The sequence below is a fragment of the Ursus americanus genome, chromosome 35, assembly GCF_024610735.1.
Source record: "Ursus americanus isolate L20-20 chromosome 35, mUrsAme1.1.p, whole genome shotgun sequence".
Taxonomy (NCBI): Eukaryota; Metazoa; Chordata; class Mammalia; order Carnivora; family Ursidae; genus Ursus; species Ursus americanus.
The window spans coordinates 6,441,277-6,468,537 of record NC_142161.1 but is presented as its reverse complement, the minus strand read 5'-3'; the positions used below and the strand labels follow the sequence as shown (position 1 = coordinate 6,468,537).

Here is a 27,261-nt window from a genome sequence, read left to right as displayed (position 1 = left end):
GATTTGGTTCCCAACTATGTCTCTGCCCTTCTTACCCTTTCAGATGTGGCCCGCTCTCCATGGTTGCTTATGGAAGGTCTGTTCTGCATGTCTGCAGGTCCTTTCAGAGTTAGTCTCATAGACGTAGCTGTTAGAGGACCTGAGCTCAAGGTTCTCCTATTCCACAAAACTTTCTCAGTCTAGTTGCCTTTTAAACCACTGCTGTTACTGTGCCTTGGGGTGGGCAAGAAGTCTGTGCACAGGCTCCTTAATGATATCCCTCCCTACTGTACGTCGTCACATCTAGGGTGGGTGTTTTGTAGTTGCTCTATACGTAAGTATAGATTCATTGTCCATGGGAGGAAGCAAGTTTAGGAAACTTTTTATGCTGTCCCCTTGGACTGCCCTGCAGAGATTGGCAGATTTGACTGACTTAAAAAGAAGACCCAACTTTATTTAAAAGTTCAGAGTAGCCATATTAATAGACTAATTAGAATTCAGAACAAAAATTGTACAAGGAAGAACATTTCCTAATGATGAAAATGTCAATTTCTCAAGCATGACAATCATAAATGTGTATGTAACTAATAACAGGGCTGAAAAGACAAACTCATGTAAAGAGTGGTTTTTTAAGAATTGGCTCCCACAATATGGGAGCTGGCTGGTGAAAACGGTAGGCAGGTCAGCAAGCTGTAAACTCAGGCAGAAGTTGATGCTGCGGTCTTGGTTGCAATGGCTCACCAAGGGATTTTTTAGGATGGCAGAATATTGTGATTACAGTGAGATTACATGGGGGAAAATATTCATTATTCTATTCACTTAGAGTATATTTTATTGTATGTAAAATTAGAGTGTATTTTTAAAAATACATACTCATTGTAAAAATTTAAATAGACATGTACAAGAAATGTGTAGTAATCCACCCCATTCAAAATCCACTTCCCTGGAGTAAACAGTGGCTAAAAGACACCTTTCTGTTAAATTCCTTGACACATTTTTCTTGTTTACCAGCCTTCAATTCTGATTCTTCTGGCTCCTAAATACCAGAGTTTTCCACTCTTCTGTACTAAATCCTTTTCTTGTATAATCTTCTTGCTTGATCTTACATTTATTACCTCCAAACTGAGAGTAGACTCAGAAACTATCATTGACAGTCTGTTCCGAATGCTAAAGAGTCTCTCTTCCTAAATGTCCCACAGGAATCTTAATGAACATGTTACCATTCCTCAAGTCTGCTCCTTGCCTATGTTCACTTCCTGGTTGAATGACACCATTACTCACTTACCCCATTTGCCAGAAACTACAAAGTCCATCTAGAATAATATGATGGGCAAAGAACAATCTTACTCTACATGCTTTACGGTCTCCTTCTAATAAATGTTTCTTTGGCCCAAAAGAAAATGATCTAGTTAATTTTACCTGTAAACAGCTTGCATGTCACCCACCTAGTCTCTGGAGGGGATGAAAAGCAATTTTTTAAAAATTGCTATATCATCAAATGGTCATCAGGGACTTCCAGTAGTTCACAGTCCAAGACAGGTTCCCTTGAGCCCCAGCATTTCTTACCAGGTTGTTAAAATAGTTTCCTAATTGTCTTCCTGGCTCTCGTGTCCAGATATTGAATTCAGACACCTCTCCCCACATTGCCACTGTGTATTCTTTCCAAGAAAAAAAAAAAAAAAACAAAACCAATGATTAGAAGTGTGTGTGAAGCCCTCCATACAGGATTTTGTCTGATAGTATTCTTTAAGCTTGATAGGCTTGCTTGCACTCCAGATTTTGCTTCACTCACTTCTCGACTACTTCTCCTACAAAACAAGAAAAATTCTCATTTTTTCAAGTTTGAAAGCATTATCTTGTCAACAAGAAAAACCTGACATGCCTACCCTCTCCAGCCCTAGTATAACTTATGCCCTCTGTACCCTAAGCAGCATTGTCTTCTGCCGTAGCACCTAGAAGATGTTTTCACCTTAAATGTCCTGTGCTTTATCCAACTTCTATATTCAGGGCCCTGTGCAGGATATCTCAATCTGGGCATTTTAGACCAGATAACTCTTTGTTGTGGGGGACTCTCCGATGTAATGTGAGTAGTAGCCCTGGCTTCTGCCACGATGCAGTACTTTCCTTCACCTCAGTCATGACAATCAAAAATGCTTCTGGCCACGGCCCAGTTCCCTGTGTGAGGAAAAGAAACAAACCTGGCTGAGAACTACTGGCCTGACCTATATCTGGGCTTATAAAATCATGTAAAATAAGAATATATATTGCATTTTAGGGGTGACAAGCAGTGACAGGAGAAGGTAGAACTTAGCATACCGTCTCATCATTTTTCTTGGAGTGGGCCAAGGCCGAAGCTGCAATGTTGGAGGCTATGGGGGGGGGGGGGGAGGCTCTATGTGAAATCCAAGAAGGCACGAAACATGAAGGCGTGTTTTCTTCTGTTCTCGTTACAAAGAAGTCCCAGCTAGCGGCTGCAGAGCCTGACTTTGAACTCTAGCCTTATCCTTAAGAAGACAGTTCTGTAGAATCCCCCACGTAAGCACGACGGGAGCTGGCCAATCTGAAAGTGTATACAAAATGGGGCAGGAATGCGCTCCAGGATTCTCACATGACATGCAAATAAACAGTGGTCACCTTCATGAACCAGTGATGAATATTTCCCCCAAATTGATTATTGCCCTCCTGGAGACCTGAGAAGGAACAAAGAATATTCCATTTCAGTGGAATAGGAATGAGGTGGAAATTCCCTTCTACGGTTCTGGATTTGGTCATCAAGATTTGGAAGACACAGGCAGACACAACTACAGAAGGACTGGTTTTAAATAAGTTTTTTAGGACAGGTCAAATCTATTTTTGTGCTGAAATAAAGAACATGTGAGAGTCATAATAGGAATGCAGAATCATAAATAGCAAAGCTAATGCCAACACAGCAGCAGTAGACAAAAGATCGGCAAAGAGGCATGACTGAATGTTAAAATAGGTTCTGAAACAGACACAGTGAATATAAGAATGTTTTGTTTTTTAAAGTCACTGTAACAAATGATGGTAATAGTAACTGTGGCTGGCAGCTAAAAAAGCTGGGTATCTCAAGAAATTCTTCTCTCTTCCGCAGCAAAAATAAAACAAAACGGGGATATTTATTTCCCATTTTAACACAGCAGGGATCACTTACAGCAAATAAGCTTAACAATGCTCCCATGTGGGAACCACTGTTCCTGTTAAGAACTGACCGCTGTCATTATCCACACAGTGCAGTAAATACCCAAACCCTGTCTCACATCAGTCTTCTACCTTTGCCTTCTGCCTTCAGAGTGCTGTTTCTTTTTCCCCCAGAAAACCTTAGAAGAGGTTATTAAATGGAAAAGAAGGTCCTCAACTATTCTCTCACCTCACCCTGTGCTGACCCCCAAGTCTAGAAACTACCAAACCCAAAATGTAGGATAAAGATTAGGCTACAGGTATGGAAGAACTTACCAAGTAGGCGATTTTATTCACCACCTCCGCTGTGTCAAGTATTTGTGTCAGGTTCTGTGAAAGTAAAAGGAAAAAAAAATAATTCAAATAAACTTTTTTTTTTTTTTGAGCTTGAGGATTGTTAAAAAGAGCAAATAAGCTCATGAAGCAACTTCATGTTTACAAAGCAGGCTGCTTAGATCATAGAGCAGGGGCAAAAGAAGTCCCAATCAATGAAGACTTTCAAGAAGAACGTTTGATTGTTAAAGGGTGCATGACAGACACTTAAAAGCAGAACCGACCCTTACCAACCTGAGGGAAAATTAGATTTGAAATCAGAGGGGTGAATGCAAGGGCATTAATAGGGCTGTACTTACAGCCTTGGGAAAATGGCTCAATCTCTCTGAGCCTCATTTGTAAAATGCTACGGTTGGTTGTGAGGTTGAAATGAGATAATGCATCTCGTATAAGCAATTAAGTTGTTATTACTATTATTGCAAGGACTTCCAGAACCATCCACTTATAATTATGGGGCAGGAGAAAATGTACGTCATTGTTCAAAAGCAATTGTCTGTTGATACTGGAATTGGGTGAACTGCTTTTCTTCTTCCCACTTTTCTGCATTTTCTACATTTTCGATCATGAGCATATATTATTTTATAATCAGTAAAATATCAGCCTTTAAAACCGATTTTAAATTTAAATTTGAATGAATTATTTGGCAGGATAATAAATGTTAATCCAACTTACATAATCAAGTGGCTTTTGAACGTACAAATCCTTGATTATACTGAATACTTAAGTCGTGCCAAACATCGTGCTAAGTCACATACAGATGTGGGAAAACATGCTCCTGGTCTGCAGGGAGATTATTGGTCTTGTGAATAAATGCGTCCTGTCCTTTGTTTCTACCAAGCAGTCCGAATAAATTCCTGCTAAGTACATAGCTCTGCATGACAAGGTGGTGGTGTCCAACCGTTGAAGGTTCAGGATACGAAATCAGATGCTGTGAGTTCAAATTCCAATGAATATTCAACAAGTAGGAATGGCCCCTTTCATGCTGGGCATTTTCTGCTTATGAGCAGTGAACAGCAATTAAACAATTTTATAGCCCAGGATAAGTTTTTTAACCTCTTGCTTTTTCCTAGTCACCTGAATAAACATACACTGTCCAGTAGAAAGCAAGCACACAGAATCCCTCTGAACTGAGTCTTTCCCATCAGTATTTGGACGTAATGGGAAAGCTCCCACTTTCAAAATAACAAAATTTTTGTTTGTTTCTTTCAGTATATTGGCTACTCTGCAGGTTATCAGTGTCTCCAGTTCCTCCCTTTCCTTCTCTCTTGAATCCATTCCAAAAAGGCAGTGGCCCAGACACTGTGTCAATAGGGTTTCAGCTAGCAAAGACTATGTCTATGCAAATTGGACAATGGTACCCCTCAGGATGCATGAATTATAAATATGCCCTCCCTATGGATGGAGCACAATGCAGGGAGTATTTCGCAACCACTCAACTAATCGGATGGGCACCTCTGAACCATGCATACGTAATTAGCATATCCACAACGGCTCTCCTTCTTGTGATGGCCAGTGGCATCCAAGTGGTTAAAGCTACTAATTAATTTTCAGTCCTTATTTTACGTGCATTACCAGCAACATATGCCAGAGTTGACCACTCCCTTCTATTTGAAGTACTTCTTCACAACATACTCCCTCTGTCATTCTTTTCTCAAAACCCATTCCTTCCCCCCCAACCCTGCTTTATTGAGATATACAATGTTCTATTTCAATGATAAGTTTAAGGTACACGATGTGATGATTTCATATATGTATATATCGTAAAATGATTCCCTCTAGAAGGTTAACAGCTCACATTATTACCATCCTGTGTGTGTGGTGAGTACCTTGAAAATCTGCTCTCCCAGCAGCTGGGTATATAATACAGTATCGGTAACTATAATCACCGTGCCATACATGAGATCCCCAGACCGTAGAACTGAAGTTTGTGCCCTTTGATCAACATCTTCCTACTTCCTCTAGCCCCTGGCAACCACCATTCAATTTCTATGAGTAAATCAGAGAAACAGAGAGTAGAAAAGTAATTGCCAGGGGTGGGGGAGGTGGGAGACAAAGGGAGAGATTGGTAAAAGGGTACAAACTTGCAGCTACAAAATGAGAAAGGTCAAAGAATCTAGTGCAAAACATGGTGAGTATTGTTGATAGTACTGTATTATACTCAAATGTTTTTAACACACACATACAAAATGTCTTTCTCTGACTTGTTTCATTGAGCATAATGCCCTCAAGGTCCATCTATGTTGTTGCAAATAGCAGGATTTCCTTCTTTGTGGCCAAATGGCTTTCCATTGTGTGTGTGTCACATATCTATGTGTGTGTGGGTGTGTATATATACAAAATTACATTTTCTTTATCCATTCTTCTGCCAATGGACATTTGCATAAAGGTTCCCTTTTGTCCACATTTTTACTCAATATTTATTTGGTTTTTGTTTTGGTTTTTTCGATACTAACAGATATGAGGTAGTATCTCATTGGGGTTTTGGTTTGCAGTTTCCTCATGATTAGAGCTGTTGAGCACCTTCTCCTGAACCTGCTGGTCATTTGTGTGTTGTCTTTGAATTTGTTGCTATTGATGCTTATGAGTTCTTTCTAGATTTTGGATATCAACTCCTTATCAACTGTAAGATTTGCAAATACTTTCTCCCATTCTGTAGGCTACCTTTTCCTTTTGCTGATTCTTTTGCCGTATAGAACTTTTTGATTTGATGTAGTCCCACTTGTTTCATTTCACTTTCTTTGCTTGTGCTTTGGAGTCCTATACAAAAAATGCTGCTGAGACTACTGCCACGGAGCTTTTTCTATATGGTTTTTAGGAATGTGCTGTTTCATTTCTACATATTTGTGAATTTTCCATTTTCTTCCTTCATATAATGGTGGTCAGAAAAGATACTTGGTGGAATTTCAATCTTTTTAATTTTGCTAGGACTTGTTTTATGACTTGGCATATACTCTACCCTAGAGGATGTCCCATGTGCACTTGAGAAGAATGTGTATTCTGCTATTGAATGGAATCTTAGGTCCATTTGGTCTAAAGTTTCCTTATTGATTTTCTGTCTGGATGGCCTATCCATTGTTGAAAGTGGAGTATTAAAGTTCCCTATTATTGTGCAGGCGTCAAGTTCTCCCTTTAGACCTATGTGTATTTCCTTAATATATTTAGGTGCGCTGATGTTGGGTGCATATATTTTTATGATTCTTACATCCTCTTGTAAATTAAGCCCTTTACCACAATATACTGAACTTCTTTGTTACATTTTTTTGACTTAGAATCTATTGGGTCTGGCATAAATATAATCACCCCTGCCCTTTTGTTTTCCATTTGCATGTAATATCTTTTTACTTTGAGCCTATGTGGGTCTCTTGTAGGTATCATATAGTTGGGTCTTGGTTTTTATCCATTCAGCCACCCTATGCCTTTTGATTGTAGAATTTAATGTATTTACTTTTAAAGTAATTATTGATGTTAGGAATTATTAATGCTATCTTATTGTTTTCGGGCTTTTTTCTTGGAATTCCTTTTTCCTCTCTTGTCTTCCTTTGTGTATTGATGATTTTATGTATGGTTTATCAACTGTAGGGTTTTGCTTTATGGTTACTATGAGGTTTATATAAAACATAATTCATTTAACATTGATAACTTAGCACCCATCTCATTAAAAAAACTATTCTTTCACTCTGATTGTTTTAATGTCAAAATTTACGTTTGATATTGTGTCCATTTACAAATGATTATAGCTGTAGTTAATGTTTTATCCTTTAACTTTTACATTAGTTAATACACCATCATATCACAGCATTAGAGTATTCTGAATTTGATTAGCGTTCCCAGTGTGTTGGATGTTTTCATGTTACTATTTATTTAGCATTCTTTTATTTCAACTTGAAGAACTCCTTTCAGCATTTCTTAAAAGCCGCCCCCCACCACACACACAAACTCCTGTACCCGAGTTTCCAATCTCTTCCTTATTTCTCATGGCATTTCCGTCATGAAACCCTAGAGTTACAGAATTCCTTCTTTCATACCCACACCTATCTCCATAAGCATAGTCAGTCTTCAAGTATTGAAGGAAATCAACATTGTCTCGCACTATTCCTACTTTGTCCAAACCACCACCCTCATTCATTATTTATTTCAATTGTTTCCTAACTGTTGAATCCACTTCTGCTCTGATCCCTTTTCAATCTAGTGTCCATATAAGTCATGTTAAATTTTAATCCAGATTATGGAACCCATTAGAAAGGTTTAGGTAACAACCTAACTCCGAGACCATGCCCAGTAATTGCAATATCACACAAGCGTCAGCAACCCCACCCTTGGTGCCTGGCTTGCTTTGCCTCTCTGACCCCCCTGCTTCCCAGCACATGCTGTTCCTTCCCCTTCTGTCACATTTGCTGATTGATTTATTCCTTGTGCACATCGAGCACACAGGTACCTACCGCACGCATCTTCTACCTGCCATCTCTGCCTCCTCGAATTTTTTTTTTTTTTCCCTCAAAAAGCGTCCTTGCTTATTCCCTTCAGATGTCACCTTTTCAGTGATGCTTCCATGGCTACCATTTTAAAACCACAATCCTCCATTTTCCTTGACAGGCTTATTATCCAATAATGTATATTTTACTTATTTGTTTCTCTCCCAAATAACATAAAATTCACAATGTTGGCGTCTCTGGAACCTAACGAATAAATATGTATATGTTAAATATTTGAAATAATGCATATAGTAGTGATCAATACTGGCATAGCCTTTTACTTCACTATTTCCAACTTGCAGCACCACAGAAAATTCAGAGAGGGTAAGTCCAAGGATTCTGGCAGTGACGGACTGAATACCTCAAGTGACACGGCAGAAGGCAAGTGCTGAAAAAGCAAAGACTGTAGCAGTTCATATTTATTTCATTCTTAAAGGGACAGATATGTAAACAACAACAAAAAGTCTAGCAGTGATCTGGGACGCCTGAGTAGCTCAGCTGGTTAAGCGTCTGCCTTCAGCTCAGGTCATGATCCCAGGGCCCTGGGATCAAGTCCTGCATCAGGCTCCTTGCTGCTCCCTCTGCTTGTGTTCTGACAAAATCTTTAAAAAAAAAAAAAAAAAAAAGTGATCTACTTTTTTCCAGGAAAGGTAAACCCTTTCCTGTTCTGAGTTGAGAGGCTAATCTTCACTATCCTAATAGAAATGGAGCTTAGGCAAAGCTGGGTTTATAGAAAGATCCTGAACTCATTCCCTCCCATAGACGTACCAAATCGCCAGCTACAAAGGGATCATTTTCCTCTGAAAAAAAAAGTGTCCACAACAAAAAGTAAAAGGACCACATCAAGATGGGTATGAGAGGTTGAGAACATGGTCTCACAAAAACAAAAAAACACCATTCCTGATGTGGTAACATATCAGCAGGGACCTCACCAGACAGGTGCTTCTCCCAAAGGTGGCCCTACTTAGCTCTCTGTTACAGTCTCAGGGACTGGGGTGCCCTTAATCTTCACAGTATCTGGCTTAGAAAACAAAGGGGACTGATGTCTGGGGGTTCCAAAGTGCTAAAGGAAACTAAGATTCACCTCTTAGAGGCCTCACATGCAATTGTTGCTCACCCTGAGACCCAGGGAGAAAAAGTTTAGTGGCAAGCCATTAGCAGATGGGATCTCACAGTGTAGAAGTCCTCCCGAAGAGTGAGGGAGTCAAGCTCCACCTGGGGAACGCCTGAACTGAGAAGCTATACCAGGGAAAGGAGCCCCAATACCAAGTGGCTCTGAAACTCAGCAGGGTTTATGGTGATGTGGGAAGGCCATGAACTCACCTCCTCTGCAGACATTTATACAATTACTCCTGAAGGAACGCTGAGGGCTGACCGGACTGCTTCTGAACCCCCCACCTGCCATGCTGCAAACTGCAGGGGAGAGGGATGGTACTAAGGAACCATAAGCAGATTCCTCTGTGCTGGGGCATAGGAAAAAGTCATGGTTTAAGAGACTAATATATAAAACATCCAGCCCCAGTACACCAAATGACAGGAGACCTGCTTAAACTCTCCCCAGGTCAAAAGGGCTAGTGAGCATATGGTTTAGGCTACCCTCCATTTTGATAAGGCAGTGTGCCACGTGCTTTGTCGGGCCTGTCAGCTCAGTGAGCGCCAGGCCTCTAGCCCACATCAGCTCTAACGCAGGCAGGGAGGTGGAAGAAGCTATTGTTTGTTTAAAAAAGCAACTACGGTATAAAGGAACTAGCCTTAGGACCTTGCCACAGGGCAGAAGAGCTGCTGAAACTCACTCCAGGTTACTAGAGTTCCTTCTCCACTGATTGATAGCCTAAATAGGAACAGTGTTCAGGGCCCCAGCCAGCCTACTGCCTCTGTGAACCTAGCACCCCTAGCAAAGCACACTGGACACCCCTGGTCAGCACTCACTATAGCTCTAGCCATTATGCCAAGCTGACATAGACACAAAGTATCTCAGAACGCTCTAGGCTCACACCACTTCAGCTGCAGATAGCTCTCCGGTACAGAGTGCTCCAGCACACCCAAGCCCACGTTTGCCGTGGCCCCAGTCACTCCACCAGTGCATCCCTGTGCTAAGCACCCTGGGACACCTCTGCTCATACCACCTTCAGCTGTTCTGCCAGGATACCCTCTGTATGGACAGCCCCAGGGGAGTACTTGTGTGGAGTGCCCCTGGGCACCCTCTCTGCAGAAAGGCCCAGGTCCTACCAGCGTGTACCCATGTCAGCTTTCCTGCAAGAGCACCCTCAGTGCAGAGACCCCGGGGACAGCTCTGGCCATCCCACCACAGCAGCCTCAGCAAGGAACGCCCTGGGACCCTGCCCACACCACACACAGACCTGGGCAGCCAGCATCTTGACCAGGCACAAACAGTCTACACTGGAAATGACCATACACAGGACCACTCAAGTTGAGAAGTAGCAGTTCTTTCTACTTCATAGAAACACCCAGCCAAGTGAAGTGAATAGACAGAGAAATATGCTCCATGACAGAACAAGACAGATATCTTGGAAAAAGAACTAAATAAGATGGAGATAAGCCATATGCCTGAGTTTATTAATCATAAAATACTTACCAAACTTGAGAGAAGAATGGAAAAATTGATAACTTCAACAGAGATAGAAGGACCGAATTGAAAGATGACAATAACTGAAAATCTAAAACTACACTAGATAAAAAGATGCAGAAGAATGGATCAGGAACCTGAAAGAGGGTAATGGAAAGAACCAAGCTGAACAACAAAAAGAATTTTTAAAAATGAGGATAGGTTAAGGTATCTCTTAGCCAACATGAAGCAAATAAAACCTTGCATTATAGGGGTCACCAAAGGAAAAGAGAAGGGGTAGAAAACTTATAATAGCTGAAATCTTTCTTTCCTAACCTGGAGAAGGAAACAGGCATCCAGGTTCAAGAAGCACAGAAAGCTCTAAACAAAATGAACCCAAGAGGTCCACACCAAAGACACATAATAATTAAAATCAGAGGTTAAAGATGAGAATTTTAAAAGCAATGCGAGAAGCAAAAAGCTACATACAAGAGAAACCTATCTACTAATTTCTTAGCAGAAATTTTACAGACCAGAAAGGGAGGGTCAGGATATATTCCAAATGCTGAAAGATAACTTTGCCAGGTAAAGAATTTCCCAAAGAAAAATTAAGAGTGCATCACCACTAAATGACTTACAAGAAATGTTAAAGGGACTGCTTGAATTGGGAAAGGCCATAACTGGGCTAAAACTATAAATAGAAGATATAAAATACAACTATGGGGTAAAAAAGTTATTTTATAACGTATTCAAACTTCAGCAACCACCAAGTTAATAGAAACTGCTATATATTTATTCCAGGAAAAAAGGATGGGGCAATATCTGCAAATTAAACAATATGCCACACCACATTAATAAAATGAAGGATAAAATCACATCATCTGAATAGATGCAAAAATGCATTTGACAAAATTCAACAGCCATTATTGATAAAAATTTTCAACAAAGTGTATTCAAAAGGAGCACACCTCCATATAATTAAGGCCAAATCCACATCATATTCAATGGTCGAAAACTAAGTGCTTTTCCTTTAAGACCAGAAACAAGATAAGGATGTCCACTCTTGCCACTTTTATTCAACACTGTACTAGAAGACCTAACCACAACGCTAATACAAGAAAGAGAAATGAAGTAAAACTTTCACTATTTGCAGATGACATGACATTATATATAGAAAACCCTGAAAAACTATTCAAAGTAACAAAGAATTCAGTAAATTTGCAGAATACAAAATTAACATACAGAAATCTGTTGCATTTTTACACTAAAGTAGCAGAAAGAGGATTAGGAAAACAATTACATTTTTCAATTGCACCAAGAATAAAATACCCAGGAATAAACTTAACCAAGAAGGTGAAAGGCCTGTACTCTGAAGACAACGCAAATCAAAAGCCATTCCATGTTCATGGACTAGAAGAATATTGTTAAAATGTTCATACTACCCAAGGCAATCTACAGATTCACTGCCATCCCTATCAAAATACCAATAGCATTTTTCATGGAACTAGAACAAATAGTCCTGAAGTTTCTATGGAAACACAAAGAACTCCTAATAGCCAAAACACTCTTGAGAAAGAACCACAAAGCTGGGCATATTACAATCCCAGATTTCAGGATACACTACAAAGCTGTAGTTATCAAAATAGTATGGTACTTGCACAAAAACATACACATGGATTAATGGAACAGGATGGCCCAGAAATACACGCATACCTATATGGTCAATTAATCTGTAACAAAAGAGCCAAGAATATACAATGGGGAAAAGACAGAGTCTTCAATAAATGGTTTGGGGAAAACTGGACAGCTACATGCAAAAGCGCGAGACTGAACCACTTATACACAGAAATAAACTGAAAACAAAGACCTAAATGTGGGACTTGAAACCGGAACACTCCTAAAATCTCTTAGATATCTTGGGTAGCATTTTTATGGATAGCTTGCCTCAGGCAAGGAAAACAAAAGCAAAAATAAGTTATTGGGACTACATCAAAATAAAAAGCTTTTTCACAGCAAAGGAACCCAACAACAAAACAATAAGGCAACCTACTGAATGGGAGAAGATATTTGTAAATGATAAATCCAATAAGGGTTAATATCCAAAATATACAAAGAACATATCCTTTAAAAAAAAAAAAGTGGGGAGAAGACAGCACCTGACCCATAGGTTAAGATTTACTGAGTAATTGTAGGGCATATGACAGAGGGTCAAGGATTGGTAGGAAATTTACCAGGGAACAGGCACTGGTGGAGCCATTTTTCTTTCTGTCCTTCAGCCTAGCTGGCCCAATGCTGGCAGGCACCAGTTCCGACCCTTCTCGTCTACATTACTAGCACTGCTTACACCTCACCCTGGCACTCTCCATCAAATCTGCCTGCCCAGGCAGGTGCCCCCTCCCCAAGTTCTCTCACCTTGCCACACTTGGCAGGCAGCCTCAGATGGGACCAGAACCTCCAAAGGGAGGTTCTCCTGGAGGAGGGGCAGCTCATGCCTCCAACAGTCACAACTGGTGCTTATAGCCAGCCCCCTGAATACTACTGTCACCCCCCAGCATGCCCACAGCAACTGTAGCCAGGCCTCTCAGACGGCCATGTGGTGGTGGGCAGCCCTGTCCCCCAGTGCACCCACAGCAGTTGTAGCCAAGTTACAATAGGAGGGCACATGCAGCCCACACAGGCGGCAGCCCTGGAACACCTAATTATCATGACCAGAAAGGATGACACTTTGGGGCCCCACAAGATGCCTTCTACATAAAACCAGTATCTTTAAGACCAGTAATCATAGCCGACCTACCTAATATAGAACAGATTAAGGAGACTAAAGAGTATGTTCAAAACAAAAGAACAAGACAACACCTAAGAAAAAGAACAAATAGGGGATAACTAATCTACCTGATAAAGATGTCAAGGTTATAAAGATGCTCACTGGACATGAAAGAAGAGTGGATGAACACAGTGAGAACTTCAAAAAAGAATAAAAATAACCAATCACCAATCAGAGCCAAAGAATATAATAACGGACATAAAAAAAAAAATCCCCTAGATGGACTACACAGGTTGGAGGATACAGGAAAACATCAGCAATTTGGAAGATAAAATACTAGAAATCTCTCAATTAAATAAAAATAATTTTTTTCTATTCTTTTTTTAAAGATTTTATTTATTTATTTGACAGAGAGACAGTGAGAGAGGTAACACAAGCAAGGGGAGTGTGAGAGGGAGAAGCAGACTTCCAGCCGAGCAAGGAGCCCGATGTGGGGCTCGATCCCAGGACCCTTGAGCCAAAGGCAGATGCTTAACAGCTGAGCCACCCAGCACCACCCCCCCAAAATTTTTTTTTAATGAATATAGGTTTAGGGATGTCTGGGATGATATCAAGCATATTAACATGCACATTATAGGGGTACCAAAAGGAGAAGAGAGAGAAAGGAGCATATGTGAAACAGAGAAAACACATTAGAAAGAATAACAGCTGAAATTTTGCCTAACCTGGAAAAGCAAATAGGCATCCAGGTCCAGAACACAGAGAGATACACACCAAGACACATAATAATTAAATTGTCAAAAAGTAACAGTAAAGAAAAAGATCTTAAAAGCAGCAAAATAAAAGCAAACAGGTTCATACTAGGAAACACCCATAATAAGACTACTAGCAAATTTTTCAGTAGGAACTTTGGCCTGATGGAGGTGGCAGGATGTATTTAAGGTGCCGAAAGGAAAAAAAAACAAAACAAAACAACCTAAAATCAAGAATATTCTATCTGGAGGTTATCATTCAGAAGTGAGGGAGAGATGAAGAGCTCATCACCACGAAACTGACCTTACAAGAAATGTTAAAAAGGTTATTTTAAACAGGAAAGAAAAGGACATAAGTAGAGGAAAATTATGGGGAAAAAATTTCACTAGTAAAACCAAACCTATGGTAAAGGCAGGACACCAGTCCCTTACAGAGCGAGTATGAAGGTTAAAAGACAAAAGTAGTAAAATCAACTATATCTACAACAATTAGTTAAGGGACACAAAATAAAAAGATATAAAATATGACATCAATACTGGGGAGGAGGAGTAAAGGTGTAGAGCTTTTAAAATGTGTTCAAACTCAAGTGACCATCTACTTAAAATACACTGCTGTACACACAGGATGTTGTATATAAACTTTGTGGTACCACAAACCACAAACCTATAATAGATACACAAAAAATAACGTAATCAAATCACACAGGAAGAGAACAAGAGAAAGAGGGAACTGAGAATTACAAAACAACTAGAAAACAATTAACAAAATGACAGTAAGTCTGTACCTATCAATAACTACTTTAAATGTAAATGGATTAAATATGCCAATCGAAAGATATAGTGTGAATGAATGGATAAGACCCATCTGTATGCTGCCGGCAAGGGACTCACTTCAGACCTAAACATACATACAGACTAAAGTAAAGGGATGGAAAAAGATATTAATAGCAAATGGAAAAGAAGAGAAAACTGGGGAGCAATATTCATATTAGACAAAATACATTTTAAAATAAAGACTATAACAAGAGACAAAAAAGGGCATTACATAATGATAAAGGGTCAATCCAACATGAGAATATAACAATTAAGCTATCTATGCACCCAAAATAGGAGCACTTATATATACAAAGAAAATATTAACAGATATTAAGAAGTTGACAACAATACAATAACATTAGGGGACTTTAATACCCCACTTGCACCAATGAATACATCATCCAGACAGAAAATCAATAAGGAAACATCGGTGTTAAACACCACATTAGACCAGATTTACTTAATAGATATACAGAACATTCCAGACTAAAATAGGAGGATATGCATTCTTTTCAAGTACACATAGAACATTCTCCAGAATAGATCACATTTTAAGCCACAAAAAGTCTCAATAAATTTATGTAGATTGAAATCCTATCAAGAAATTTTCCCACTACAAAAGTATGAAACTAGAAATAAATCAATTACAAGAAACCGGAAACAAACACATGGCAGCAAAGCAGCATGCTACTAACAACAAATGAGTCAATAAAGAAATCAAACAGTAAACCAAAAATACCTTGAGGCAAATGAAGAGGGTAATACAGTGTTCCAAGTTCTTTGGGACACAGCAGAAGCAGTTGTAAGAGGGAAGTTTATAGCCATAAAGAAAAACCCCTACAAACAATCTTATCTTACACCTAAAGGAACAAGAAAAAGAAAGCATCAAGTTAGTAGAAGGAGGGAAATAATAAAGAGCAGAGGAAATAAAATGAAGACTGAAAAAAAATAGAAGAAATGAATGAAACAAAAAATTGTGGTTTGAAAAGTTAAACAAAATTGATAAACCTTTAGGTAGACTAAGAGTACTCAACATAAGAACTGAAAGTTAAAACTGACACCACAGAAATACAAAGGATTGTGAGAGACTACAATTTACACCAAAAACTAAACGACCTAGAAGGAACGGGTAAATTCCTAGAAACAATCTTCCAAGACTGAATTAGAAGCTAGAAAATATGAAAAGACCTATTACTAGTAATGAAATTAATCAGTAATCAAAAAGCTATTAACCAAGGTCCAAGACCAATGGCTTCACAGATGAATTCTACCAAACATTCCAAAAAGCATTAGTATCAAATTATTACCAAAAAAAAAAAAAATACAAGAGGAAGGAACACTTCCAAGTTCATCTTGCCATGCCAGCATTACACTGACACTAAGAGCAGACAAACACACTACAATAAGATTAAACAAATAATTAAAAGCTGATTTCCCTGATGAACACTGATGCAAAAATCCTCAAAACTTAGCAAACCTAATTCAACAATACATTAAAAGGATCATTCATCATAATCAAGTGGGATTTATTCCAGGGATGCAAGGATGGTTCAACATCTGCAAATCAGTCAACATGAGACATCACATTTGCAAAATGAAAGATAAAAATCATATGACCATCTCAATAGGTGCAGAAAAAATGTTAAAAAATTCAGCCATTCATAATAAAGACTTTCAACAAAGTGGGTTGAAAGAGAACCATACCTCAACACAATAAAGTCTATGTGTGAAAAACCCACCAGTATTAGCTTACTCAATGGTGAAAGGTGAAAGCTTTTCCTCTAGGATCAGGAAAAAGACAAGGTTGGCAACTCTCATCACTCTTATTCAACACAGTAGTGGAAGTCCTAGCCACAGCAATCACACAAGAACATACAAGAAAAAGAAATAGGGGCGCCTGGGTGGCACAACGGTTAAGCATATGCCTTCGGCTCAGGGCGTGATCCCGGCGTTCTGGGATCGAGCCCCACATCAGGCTCCTCTGCTGTGAGCCTGCTTCTTCCTCTCCCACTCCCCCTGCTTGTGTTTCCTCTCTCGCTAGCTGTCTCTCTCTGTCAAATAAATAAAATCTTTAAAAAAAAAAAAAAAAAGAAAAAGAAATAAATGTCATCCAAATTGGTAAGAAAGAGGTAAACTGTTACTATCTGAAGATGACATGATACTATACATAGAAAACCTTAGACTCTACCAAAAACCTATTAGAATGAATAAATTCAGTAAACTTGTAGGATATAAAATTAATATGCAGAAATCTATTGCATTTCTATACACTAATAACAAAGTAGCAGAAAGAGAAATTAAGAAACAATCTCATTTATAATTGCAGCAAGAATAATACCTAGAAATAAATAAAGCCAAACAGGTGAAACTTCTGTACTCTCAAAACTATAAGACATTGATAAAGGAAATTCATGATGACACAATAAATGGAAAAAAACACCACGCTTATGGATTGGAAGAATTATATTGTTAAAATGCTCACACTGCCCAAAGTAATCTATGAATTCAGTGTAATCCTTATCAAAATAACATAGGATTGTTATATTCTGTAAATGATACTAAAATTTATATGGAACACGAAAGACCCCTATAGCTAAAGCACTCTTGGGAAAGAGGAACAAAGCTGGATGTATCACACTCCTGATTTCAAACTCTACTACAAAGCTATAGTAATCAAAACAGTATGGTTCTACTAGAAAACACACACATCGATCAAGAGAACAGGATAGAGAGCCCAGAAATAAATCCATGCTTACATGGTGAATTGACCTATGGCAAAGGAAGCAAGAATATACAATGGGAAAAGGACAGTTCCTTTAATGAATGGTATTAGCAGTACTGGACAGCTACATACAAGTGCATGAAATTCAACCACTTTCTCATACCATACAAAAATAAATTCAAATGGAGTAAACCTAAATGTGAGACCTGAAATCATAAAACTCCTAAATGAAGACATAGGCAAATACTGCATGTTGATATTAATATTTTTTTGATCTGTCTCCTTAGGCAGGGGCAATAAAGCAAAACTATGTAATTGGGACTACATCAAACTGAAAAGATTTTGCACAGTGAAGGAAAGCGTTGGCAAAACAAAAGGGCAACCTACTGAGTGATGGAAGATATTTGCAAATGATATATCCAATAAGGAGTTATTATCCAAAATATCTAAAGAACTCATACAACTCAATGCACACACATGCACACAGAATCCAATTGATAAATGAGCAGAGGACCTAAAGAGACGTTTTTCCAAAGACCTACAAAGAGCCAACAGACACATGAAAAAAAAAATGCTCGACATCACTAATCATCAGAGGAATGCAAATCAAAACCATAATGAAGTATCATCTCACATAAGTCAGAATAACTGGTATCAAAATGTTGGCAAGGATGTGGAGAAAATGGAACACCTGTGCACGCTTTTTGGGAATGTAAGTAGGTGCAGCCAATATGGAAAATGATATGGAAGTTCCTCGAAAAATTAAAAATAGAAATATTATACTCCAACAATTCCACTGCTCGGTATTCACCTGAAGAAAACAGAACATTAATTTGAAAAGATATATATACACCAATGTTCCCTGCAGCTTATTAGCCAAGATATGGAAGCAACCTAAGTGTTCATTCATGGATAAAGAAGATATTGTGAATGTATATACATTGTGTGCGTGGTGTATATGTACACACCATTCACACACAATACACAGACACACATACACACAATACACAAACACACACTAGAATATTCCTCAGCCATAAATAAGAATGAAATCATTCCACTTGCAACAACACAGACATACCTAGAGGGTATTATGCTAAATGAAATGTCAGGCAGAGAAAGATAAATGCTGTATGATTTCACTCATATGTGGAATCTGGGGAAAAAAATGAACAAACAAAACAAGACTCATAAATTCAGAGAACCACTTGTTGCCAGAGGGGCTGGGGCTGTAGGGAGGGGTGACAGAGGTGAAAGGGATCAAGAGGTATAAACTTCTAGTTATAAAATAAGTTTAAGTCATGGGGATGTGAAGTGCAGCATAGGGAAAATAGTAAAAAATATTTGATAACATTGTATGATAGATATTAACTACTCTTCTCACAGTAAGCATTTTGTAACATATATAAATGTCAAATCACTATGTGGTGCACTTGAAATTAATATAATATTGTATGTCAACTATATTTCAATTAAAAATGAAATAAATGGAGTTTAGCTTTAATTAAAATCATTCTTCTTCTAGTTTCAAGTGTCTCCAGGAGGAGTTTTGTCATCTCTATACTGTTGCAGACCCCTCCCTCTAGTGGGACTTTCTTTTAAAGTACCATGAATTTGTGGGGGCTAGACAGTGATCTCTCTAGTCCAGCCCCCCCCCCCCATGTCCCAATTACCCAATCATTCAAATATCCCATAGAGAAAGCATCCTAGGAGTTTGGGATCCCTCTAGATTTCAATCTTTCACATCAGCTTGCAACCATCAAAAACCTCTGCTGGTTTCTGTTTCCCCTAGTTGAATGTTTCTCCCTATGGTAAGCACGTCCTCAGCCCATCTCCAGACAGGGCAAATATACGATGGAAGAAAATATCTTGTGAGCTAAATTTACCGAGGAAATTTTATCCATCTGTAGAATTTTAGTTCACTTGTTTTTCTTCTAAATCTCTTTGTCTGTGAAAATATAAATTTTATCAGTACTCTGATAAAGTACAGAGTACTGATAAAATACTGATTTTCCTTTTCTTAGGTGTTATAACAGGAGTTATAGCTTGCCACTACCTGTTACATCATAACCAGCAGTGAAATCAAATTCTGTATGTAGGCTTTTAATTGGTTCAACCTAGGACTTTATCACTGTTAAGCTTTATATCCATTGCTCACACTATGAAATATTATTTTATTCAAAACTTTAAAAATTATTGCCAGTTCTGTCTCATCTAATACTTTGATTAGCATATCATCTATATCTTTGATCAATAAATTAACTAGGAATAAGTTACTCTGACTAGGATAACTATAAATCTTTCTAGTGAAATATGAAAACTTTGCTTGACTTGATAACTCCATCAATTAACATTTCTTAATCAATTATTTAACCAGATGTTAGATTATTCTTCATTAATTCTCTTGCCATTTCTTCACCACCAAGAGAAATTGTCAATGGAAGATAAAGAAGGGAAGATACTCTAGAGTGATTGTGGAAGGTTTGCTTAATTTTTCTAGAATACCTAAACTAGTAACAGTCAGTTGTTTTGAAGTTGATAATTATGAGTTAAATTTATAACTGTTGATAGTTGTGATATAGCTTAGAAGTGGTAGTACATCATTCAGAATATTTATAATCATTGCAAGCTGAATAGTTAAGATTCCACCTTAAATTTAAAAGCATAAGTCACCAAAGAAAGTAAAGTTTCAGATCTGAACCATAACAGAAATTCTAAGGAAAAAAAAAATTAAAACAGCTCTGGAAGTAGTATTTGTGAGAAAATTGTAAGAAAATAAGGAATTTTCTTTTGTACAAGTGTATTTCCTTTACTTCCAGCAAGTTATATACTAATTTTTTAAATTTTTGATTTATTTCAAAATAAACACATTTTTTTTACTGTACTTTTGTCCTATATATGCACGGATTTCAACACTAATTTTATATTAGGATCACTAGGGTGCTTTTGTCTTCATGTCCATGTGGGGCCTCAGGATTAGTATTTTTCAAAGCACTAATATCATACCTCTGGAAAAGGAGCCTAGACAATTTAAATGTTTTTTTTTTAAAAAAAAGGCTATTTTTAGGATAGTTTTAGTTTTACAATAAAATGGAGAAGAAGATACAGAGATTTCCCATATATCCACAGCCCCGATATATCCATACGCTTCCCTATTATCAAGATCACTCACCAGCACCTCATTTTGGTGACTGGAGGGTATTGCTATACAGGGTACCACAGGACCTCTTCTACACAAGGCCACCACTTTTAAGATTAGAATACATAGCTGACCTACCTAATACATAGAAACAAACACAGAGAGTTAGACAAAACCAAGAGACAGAGGAATATGTTCCAAATGAAAAAAACAAAACAAAATTGCAGAAAAAGAGCTAAACAAAATAGAAATAAGCAACATGCCTGAGGAGGAATTCAAAATAGTGGTCTTAAAAATACTTACTGGGCTTGAGGGAAGAGTAGATGAGCCAGTGAGAACTTAAAAAGAAAGAAAATATAAAAAATAATCAGCAGAAAAATACAACAACTGAAATGAAATATACACTAGAGAGTATTAACAGTAAATTAGAAGATGCAGAAGAATGGATCAGCAAACAAAAAGGGTAATGGAAAGCAAACAAGCCTAACAGCAAAAAGAGAGAAGACAATAAAAAGTGAGAATAGGTTAAGGAAACTCTGTGGCATCATTGAGTATAATAACATTTGCATTATAATGATCCCAGAAGGAGAGACAGGGAGAAGGGAGAAGGTAACTTATTTGAATCAATAATGGCTGAAAAATAAAGCATGGAGAGCACCAAAAAAAAAGATAAATACAAGGAGGTCCACACCAAGACACATAATTAAATTGGCAAGAATTAAAGATGAGGAGAATCTTGAAAGCAACAAGAGAAAAACAAACAGTTATATATAAGGTAAACTCCTTTAGGCTATTAGCTGATTTTTCAGGAGAAACCTTGCAGGCCAGAGGGACTGACATGATGTATTCAATGTGCTGAAAAGGAAAATAATCTACAACCAAGAATATAAGGAGAGATAAAGAGTTTGCCAAACAAAAAAAGTTAAAGGAGTTCATCACCACTAAACAAGCCTTACAGAATGTTAAAGGAAATTCTTTAAGTGGGGGGGAAAAAGAAAGCCATAACAAGAAGGAAATTATAAAAGGAAAAATATTCACTAGTAAAGGCAAACATATAATGAAGGTATAATCACTTATAAAGCCATTATGGAGGTTAAGCACAAAAGTAGTAAAATCAATTACATCTACAAAAATTTGTCAAAGGATATACACAATAGAAACATGTAACATATGACTTCATATACATATAATGTGGAATGTGGAATAAAAATGTAGTCCTTTTGGAATGTGTTCAAACTTCAGCAACCATCAAATTAGTATATACTACTACACACGTAGAATGTTCTAGATAAACCCAATAACCACAAATCAAAAAGTATCACAAGTACACACAAACAGAAAAAAATCGAAGTGTCACACTAACAAAAGCCATCAAACCACAAGGAAAGAGAGCAAGAGAAGGAGTAAATGTGCCAATCAAAAGACACAGGGTGGGGGCGCCTGGGTGGCACAGCGGTTAAGCGTCTGCCTTCGGCTCAGGGCGTGATCCCGGCGTTATGGGATCAAGCCCCACATCAGGCTCCTCCGCTATGAGCCTGCTTCTTCCTCTCCCACTCCCCCTGCTGTGTTCCTTCTCTCGCTGGCTGTCTCTATCTCTGTCGAATAAATAAACAAAATCTTTAAAAAAAAAAAAAAAGACACAGGGTGACTAAATGGGTAAAAAACAAGACCCATCTACATGCTGCTTACAGAAGACTCACTTCAAACCTAAAAACACATACAGATTAAAAGTGAAGGGATCAAATAAGATATTCCATGCAAGTAAAGCTGGAAAAAAAAGGTAGGGTAGCAATACTTATATCACACAAAATTGACTTTAAAACAAAGGCAGTAACAAGAGACAAAGTGTTTTATATCATGATAAAAGGATCAATCCAACCAGAGGATCTAACAATTGTAAATATCAATGCATCCACCATAGGCGCATGTATTGCTATTGAAAGCAAGTATTAACAGATATGAAGGAAGACGTTTACAGTAATATTAGGGGACTTTAGCACCCCACTTACATCAGTGGATAGAGCATCCAGATAGAAAATCAATAAGGAAGCAGTGGCTTTGAGCAACACATTAGACCAAATGGATTTAACAGATATATATAGAACATTCCATCCAAAACCATCAGAATACACATTCTTTTCAAGTGTACATGGAACATTCTTCAGGATAGATCACATGTTAGGCCACAAAACAAGTGTCAATACATTTGAAAAAGACTGAAATTTTACCTAGCATCTTTTCCAACCACAATGATATAAAATTAGAATTACAAGAAAAAAAAACTGGAAAAAAGCACAAACACATGAAGGCTAAAAAATATGCTACTGAACAACCAATGGGTCGATGAACAAGTCATAGAGGAAATAAAAAAATACATGGAGATGAATCAAAATGGAAACATAATGGTCCAAAATCTTTGGGAAGCAGCAAAAGCAGTTTAAAGAGAGAAGATTAGAGCGATGTAGGCTTATCTCAAAAAAGCAAGAAAAATCCTAAATAAACAGTCAAAACTTAAAAGTAAAGGGACTAGAAATAGAAGAATAAACAAAGCCCAAGTTAGTAGAAGGAAGATAATGATAATAAAGATTAGAGCAGAAATAGAGACTAGAAAAAAATAGAAAAGAAAAATGAAACCAAAAACTGGTTATTTGAAAGCATAAATAAAATTGATAAACCTTTAGACTCATCAAGAAAAAAAAAAGTTTGCTTAAAAAAACAGAAATGAAAGAGGAAAAATAATAGCTGATGTCATTGAAACACCACAGAAAGGACTAAAAGTGACTACTATGAAAAATTATATGCCAACAAACTGGACAACCTAGAGAAAGTGGATGAATTGCTAGAAACACAATTGTACAAAACAGAATCTGGAAGAAACAGAAAATTGAATAAATTATTAGTAGTGAAATTGAATTGGTAATCAAAAAATTCCCAACAAACAAAAGTCCAGGGCCAAAGGGCTTCACAGGTGAATTCTACCAAACATTTTAAAAAGAGTAATACCTTTCTCCTCAAACTATTCCAAACGATGGAAGGGGAAGGAAAACTTCCTAATTCATTCTATAAGGCATTGACCTGATACCAAAATTAGACAAAAGCACTTATTTAAAAAAAAAAAAAAGGAAAGAAAATTAAAGGCCAATATCCCTGATAAACATCGATACAAAAATCCTCAACAAAATATTAGCAAACTGAATTTAACAATACATTAAAAGAATTATTTACCATGAGCAAGTTCCAAGGACACAAGCATGGTTCAGTATTTGCAAATTAATCAATGTGATACATCATTTTAACAAGGGGAAAAATAAAACCCATATGATTATCTCAATAGACGCAGAAAAAGCATGTGATAAAATACAACATTAATAATAAAAACTCTCAACAAAGTGGGTTTGTAGGAATCATACCTCAACATGATAAAGGCTCCATGTGATATAGTCACCATTACATCTTTTTCAATGGTGAAAAACTAACATGTTTTTCTCTAAGGTCAGAACAAGACAAGGATGTTCACTTTCACCACTTTTCTCTAACATGGTACTAGAGGTTCTAGGCATAGCAATCACACAAGAAATAAAAAGCATCTAAATTGGTAGGGAAGAAGTAAAACCATCACTACTTGCAGCTGACAACAAACTATATACAGAAAATCTTAAATACTCCACCAAAAAACCTTTAGAATAAATGAACTCAGTAAAGTTTCAGGATACAAAATTAACATACAGAAATCCACTCCATTTTATACACTAATAATGAAGTAGCAGGAAATGAAATTAAGAAAACGATCCATTTATAATTGCAGCAAAAAAAAATACTAGGAATAAATTTAAGCAAGGAGGTGAAAGTCCTATAGTCTGAAAATCGTAAGATATTGATATAAGAAATTGAAGATGACACAAATAAAAGGATATACCATGTTCATGGGTTGGAAAAATTAGTCTTCTTAAAATGTCTGTTCTATCCAAAGCAATCTACAGATTCAGTGCAATCCTTATCAAAATACCAATAGCATTTTTCACACAACTAGATAAAATAATCTTAAAATTACTATGGAAACAAAGATCCCCAATAGCCAAAGCAATCCTAAGAAGAACAGCTGAATATATCACACCCCCATATTTCAAGACATACTACAAAGCTAAAGTAAAAAACAAAACAAAAAAAATACACAGTATGGTACTGGCACAAAAACAGACACATCGATCCATGAAACAGGATAGAGAACCAGGAAACAAACTCACACCTATATATTGTCAATCTACAATAGAGGAGGCAAGAATTATGGGGAAAAGACAGTCTCTCCAATAAATGGTGTTGGGAAACTGGACAGCTAACATATAAAAGAATGAAACTGGAACACTTTCTTACACCATATACAAAAATGAACTCAAAAGAGATTGAAGACGTTAACATGAGACCTGAAACCATAAAATTCCTAAAACAAACAAACAAACAAACAACACAAAACAAACACAAAAAACAGATGGTAATCCCTTAGATATCAGCATTAGCAACATGTGTATAGCTATGTCTTCTAAGGTAAGGGAAACAAAAGCAAAAATACACACTAGGACTACAACAAAATAAAAAGCTTTTGCACAGCAAAAGAAGCCATCAACCATCCAAAAAGGCAACCTACTGAACGGGAGAAGGTATTTGCAAACGATATATCCAATAAGGAGTTAATATTCAAAATACGTAAAGTATGTATATATGTGTATATGTGTGTGTCTATGTATGTATATACATGTATTGCTGGTTCTTACTTGGCTTTATCTCTTCTTGACCCACTCTGGATTTATTAATTATAACATGGTCAGTTCCTCAGCTCTGACCCAAGTCTCTTAAGAATTCAATATTCATCAATGTCCTCCCATTGACACATGCGGACTATAGCTACGAAAAATTTTACCCTCACCCGCTGTTGACAATTGCTGCTCTACAGAATTGTGCTCTCATGTTGGGATACAAAGCATGATTTTTGAGGATTATGGCCAACTTCATGCATAGTTTGGGCAAGCAGAATGGAGGTTTAATATGAAATAGCACCACATTCCTGATAAGTGAATATATGTTAGAACACTATAAGCCAGCACCTAGAGGAGACTAGAAAAGGGTAATGAGAAAAGAGGTTAAAATGCACTGGCTTCTGGAACCTAATTAGAAAGGAAACAGAGCAGAATTTTAGTACCGTGAGTTGAACCACACTGCCACGTAAAGGTATAGGTGGTAAAGTTGGTGGTACCCAGGTTCAGGAGTTCTGACATGGGGTGTTCTTATATGAATGGGTCCCTATACGAATATTCTGTGACTCAGAGAAAATCTAAAAATTATAGATCAATTTAGTAAGAGCCTAAAAGTCATCACTTGAATTAAAATTTCAGATCAGACAAACAAGAAGCATGGCGCCATACCAAAGATTAATGAACACTAAATTAGAACTCCCCAGCACTTCCTGTTTTGGCCTAAATGATACCAGTTCACACCAACAAGAGACACTGATGTAGATCATAGATTATGCAATTAAAAGACCCAATTATGTTAGAACAGAACTGGGCTTACTGGTGGTAGTAGGTAGGTAGATAGCATGAACCAGGTGAACAAGTCAGGGACCAATGACACAGAGAGAAGACACTTCCGAAATGAACTGCTAAGAAGCTGGGTAGGTCGAAGAGTGTTTTAGTGTTGCCTCAAAGCTGGAGGGTAAAGAAGGACGGTCTGTGCTCAGACTCTAGTTGCTCTGGGACCAAGAAGTGCTTACGAGCAACACACTGGGTCCAATATCACCTTGTTTTTACGTCTTGAGCAGACCACTTATCATCTTATCAGGCCACTAATCATGCAATGAATGCAAAAGGAGTTGGTAACTGAACTAATTAATAAGTCAAAGATCAATAAAGATAAGAGGCATCCCCTGCAAACTGGAGGCTGATAACTAAAGAGAGTAGAAAAAGCAGATGCTGACATATTACAGGGCATAGACTTCCACTCTTAGAATTGTGGATTCCCAGGGAGCCCCTAAACTGTTGTTAGAAATATTCAAATCCACAGATGCCTGGATGGCTCAGTCAGTTAAGCATTCCACTCTTCGTTTTGGCTCAGGTCATGATTTCACCGTCATGAGATCAAGCCCTAAGTCGGGCTCTGCTCTTAGTAGAGTATGCTTGTCCCTCTCCCCCCTCTTCTGACCCTCTGCCCTTCTGCCTGTGTGTGCTCTCTCTCCAAAATAAAGACAAAAAATTTTAAAAATATACATATTCAAATCCATATACATTCTAGGCATTTTCAAATGATCAGATAATATGCTTGCATATATTTATGTTCACTACTCTTTTCAAATGTCTGTAGGTGTTATAAGATTAATCAAATATAAGTTAATTTAAAAGATACATTGTTTTATTGAATTCATAGAAATTTATTGTCATTAGCTATTTTCTCAGTAATTGCAAATACTAAAATATAACTACTATCAGATATTGGCCTGAGAAAATGTTTGATGTTAGAAAACTATTCCCCA

General features: G+C 37.5%; 1 protein-coding gene across 5 annotated transcripts in view; it reads right to left on the bottom strand.

Annotated features, from left to right (window-relative positions):
• The window catches only part of LOC123795729 (uncharacterized), a 486,557-nt gene that overhangs the window by 35,831 nt on the left and 423,465 nt on the right, over positions 1–27,261 (bottom strand). For 3 of the 5 annotated variants that reach the window (XM_087858964.1, XM_087858965.1, XM_087858967.1), the window contains one exon: positions 3,454–3,507. In XM_087858964.1, the coding sequence (XP_087715090.1) occupies positions 3,454–3,507 (54 nt within the window). Of the gene's footprint in view, positions 1–452; positions 2,670–3,453; positions 3,508–27,261 lie in introns of those variants that run through there. The other 2 variants (XR_015722978.1, XM_087858966.1) reach the window with 2 other exon arrangements.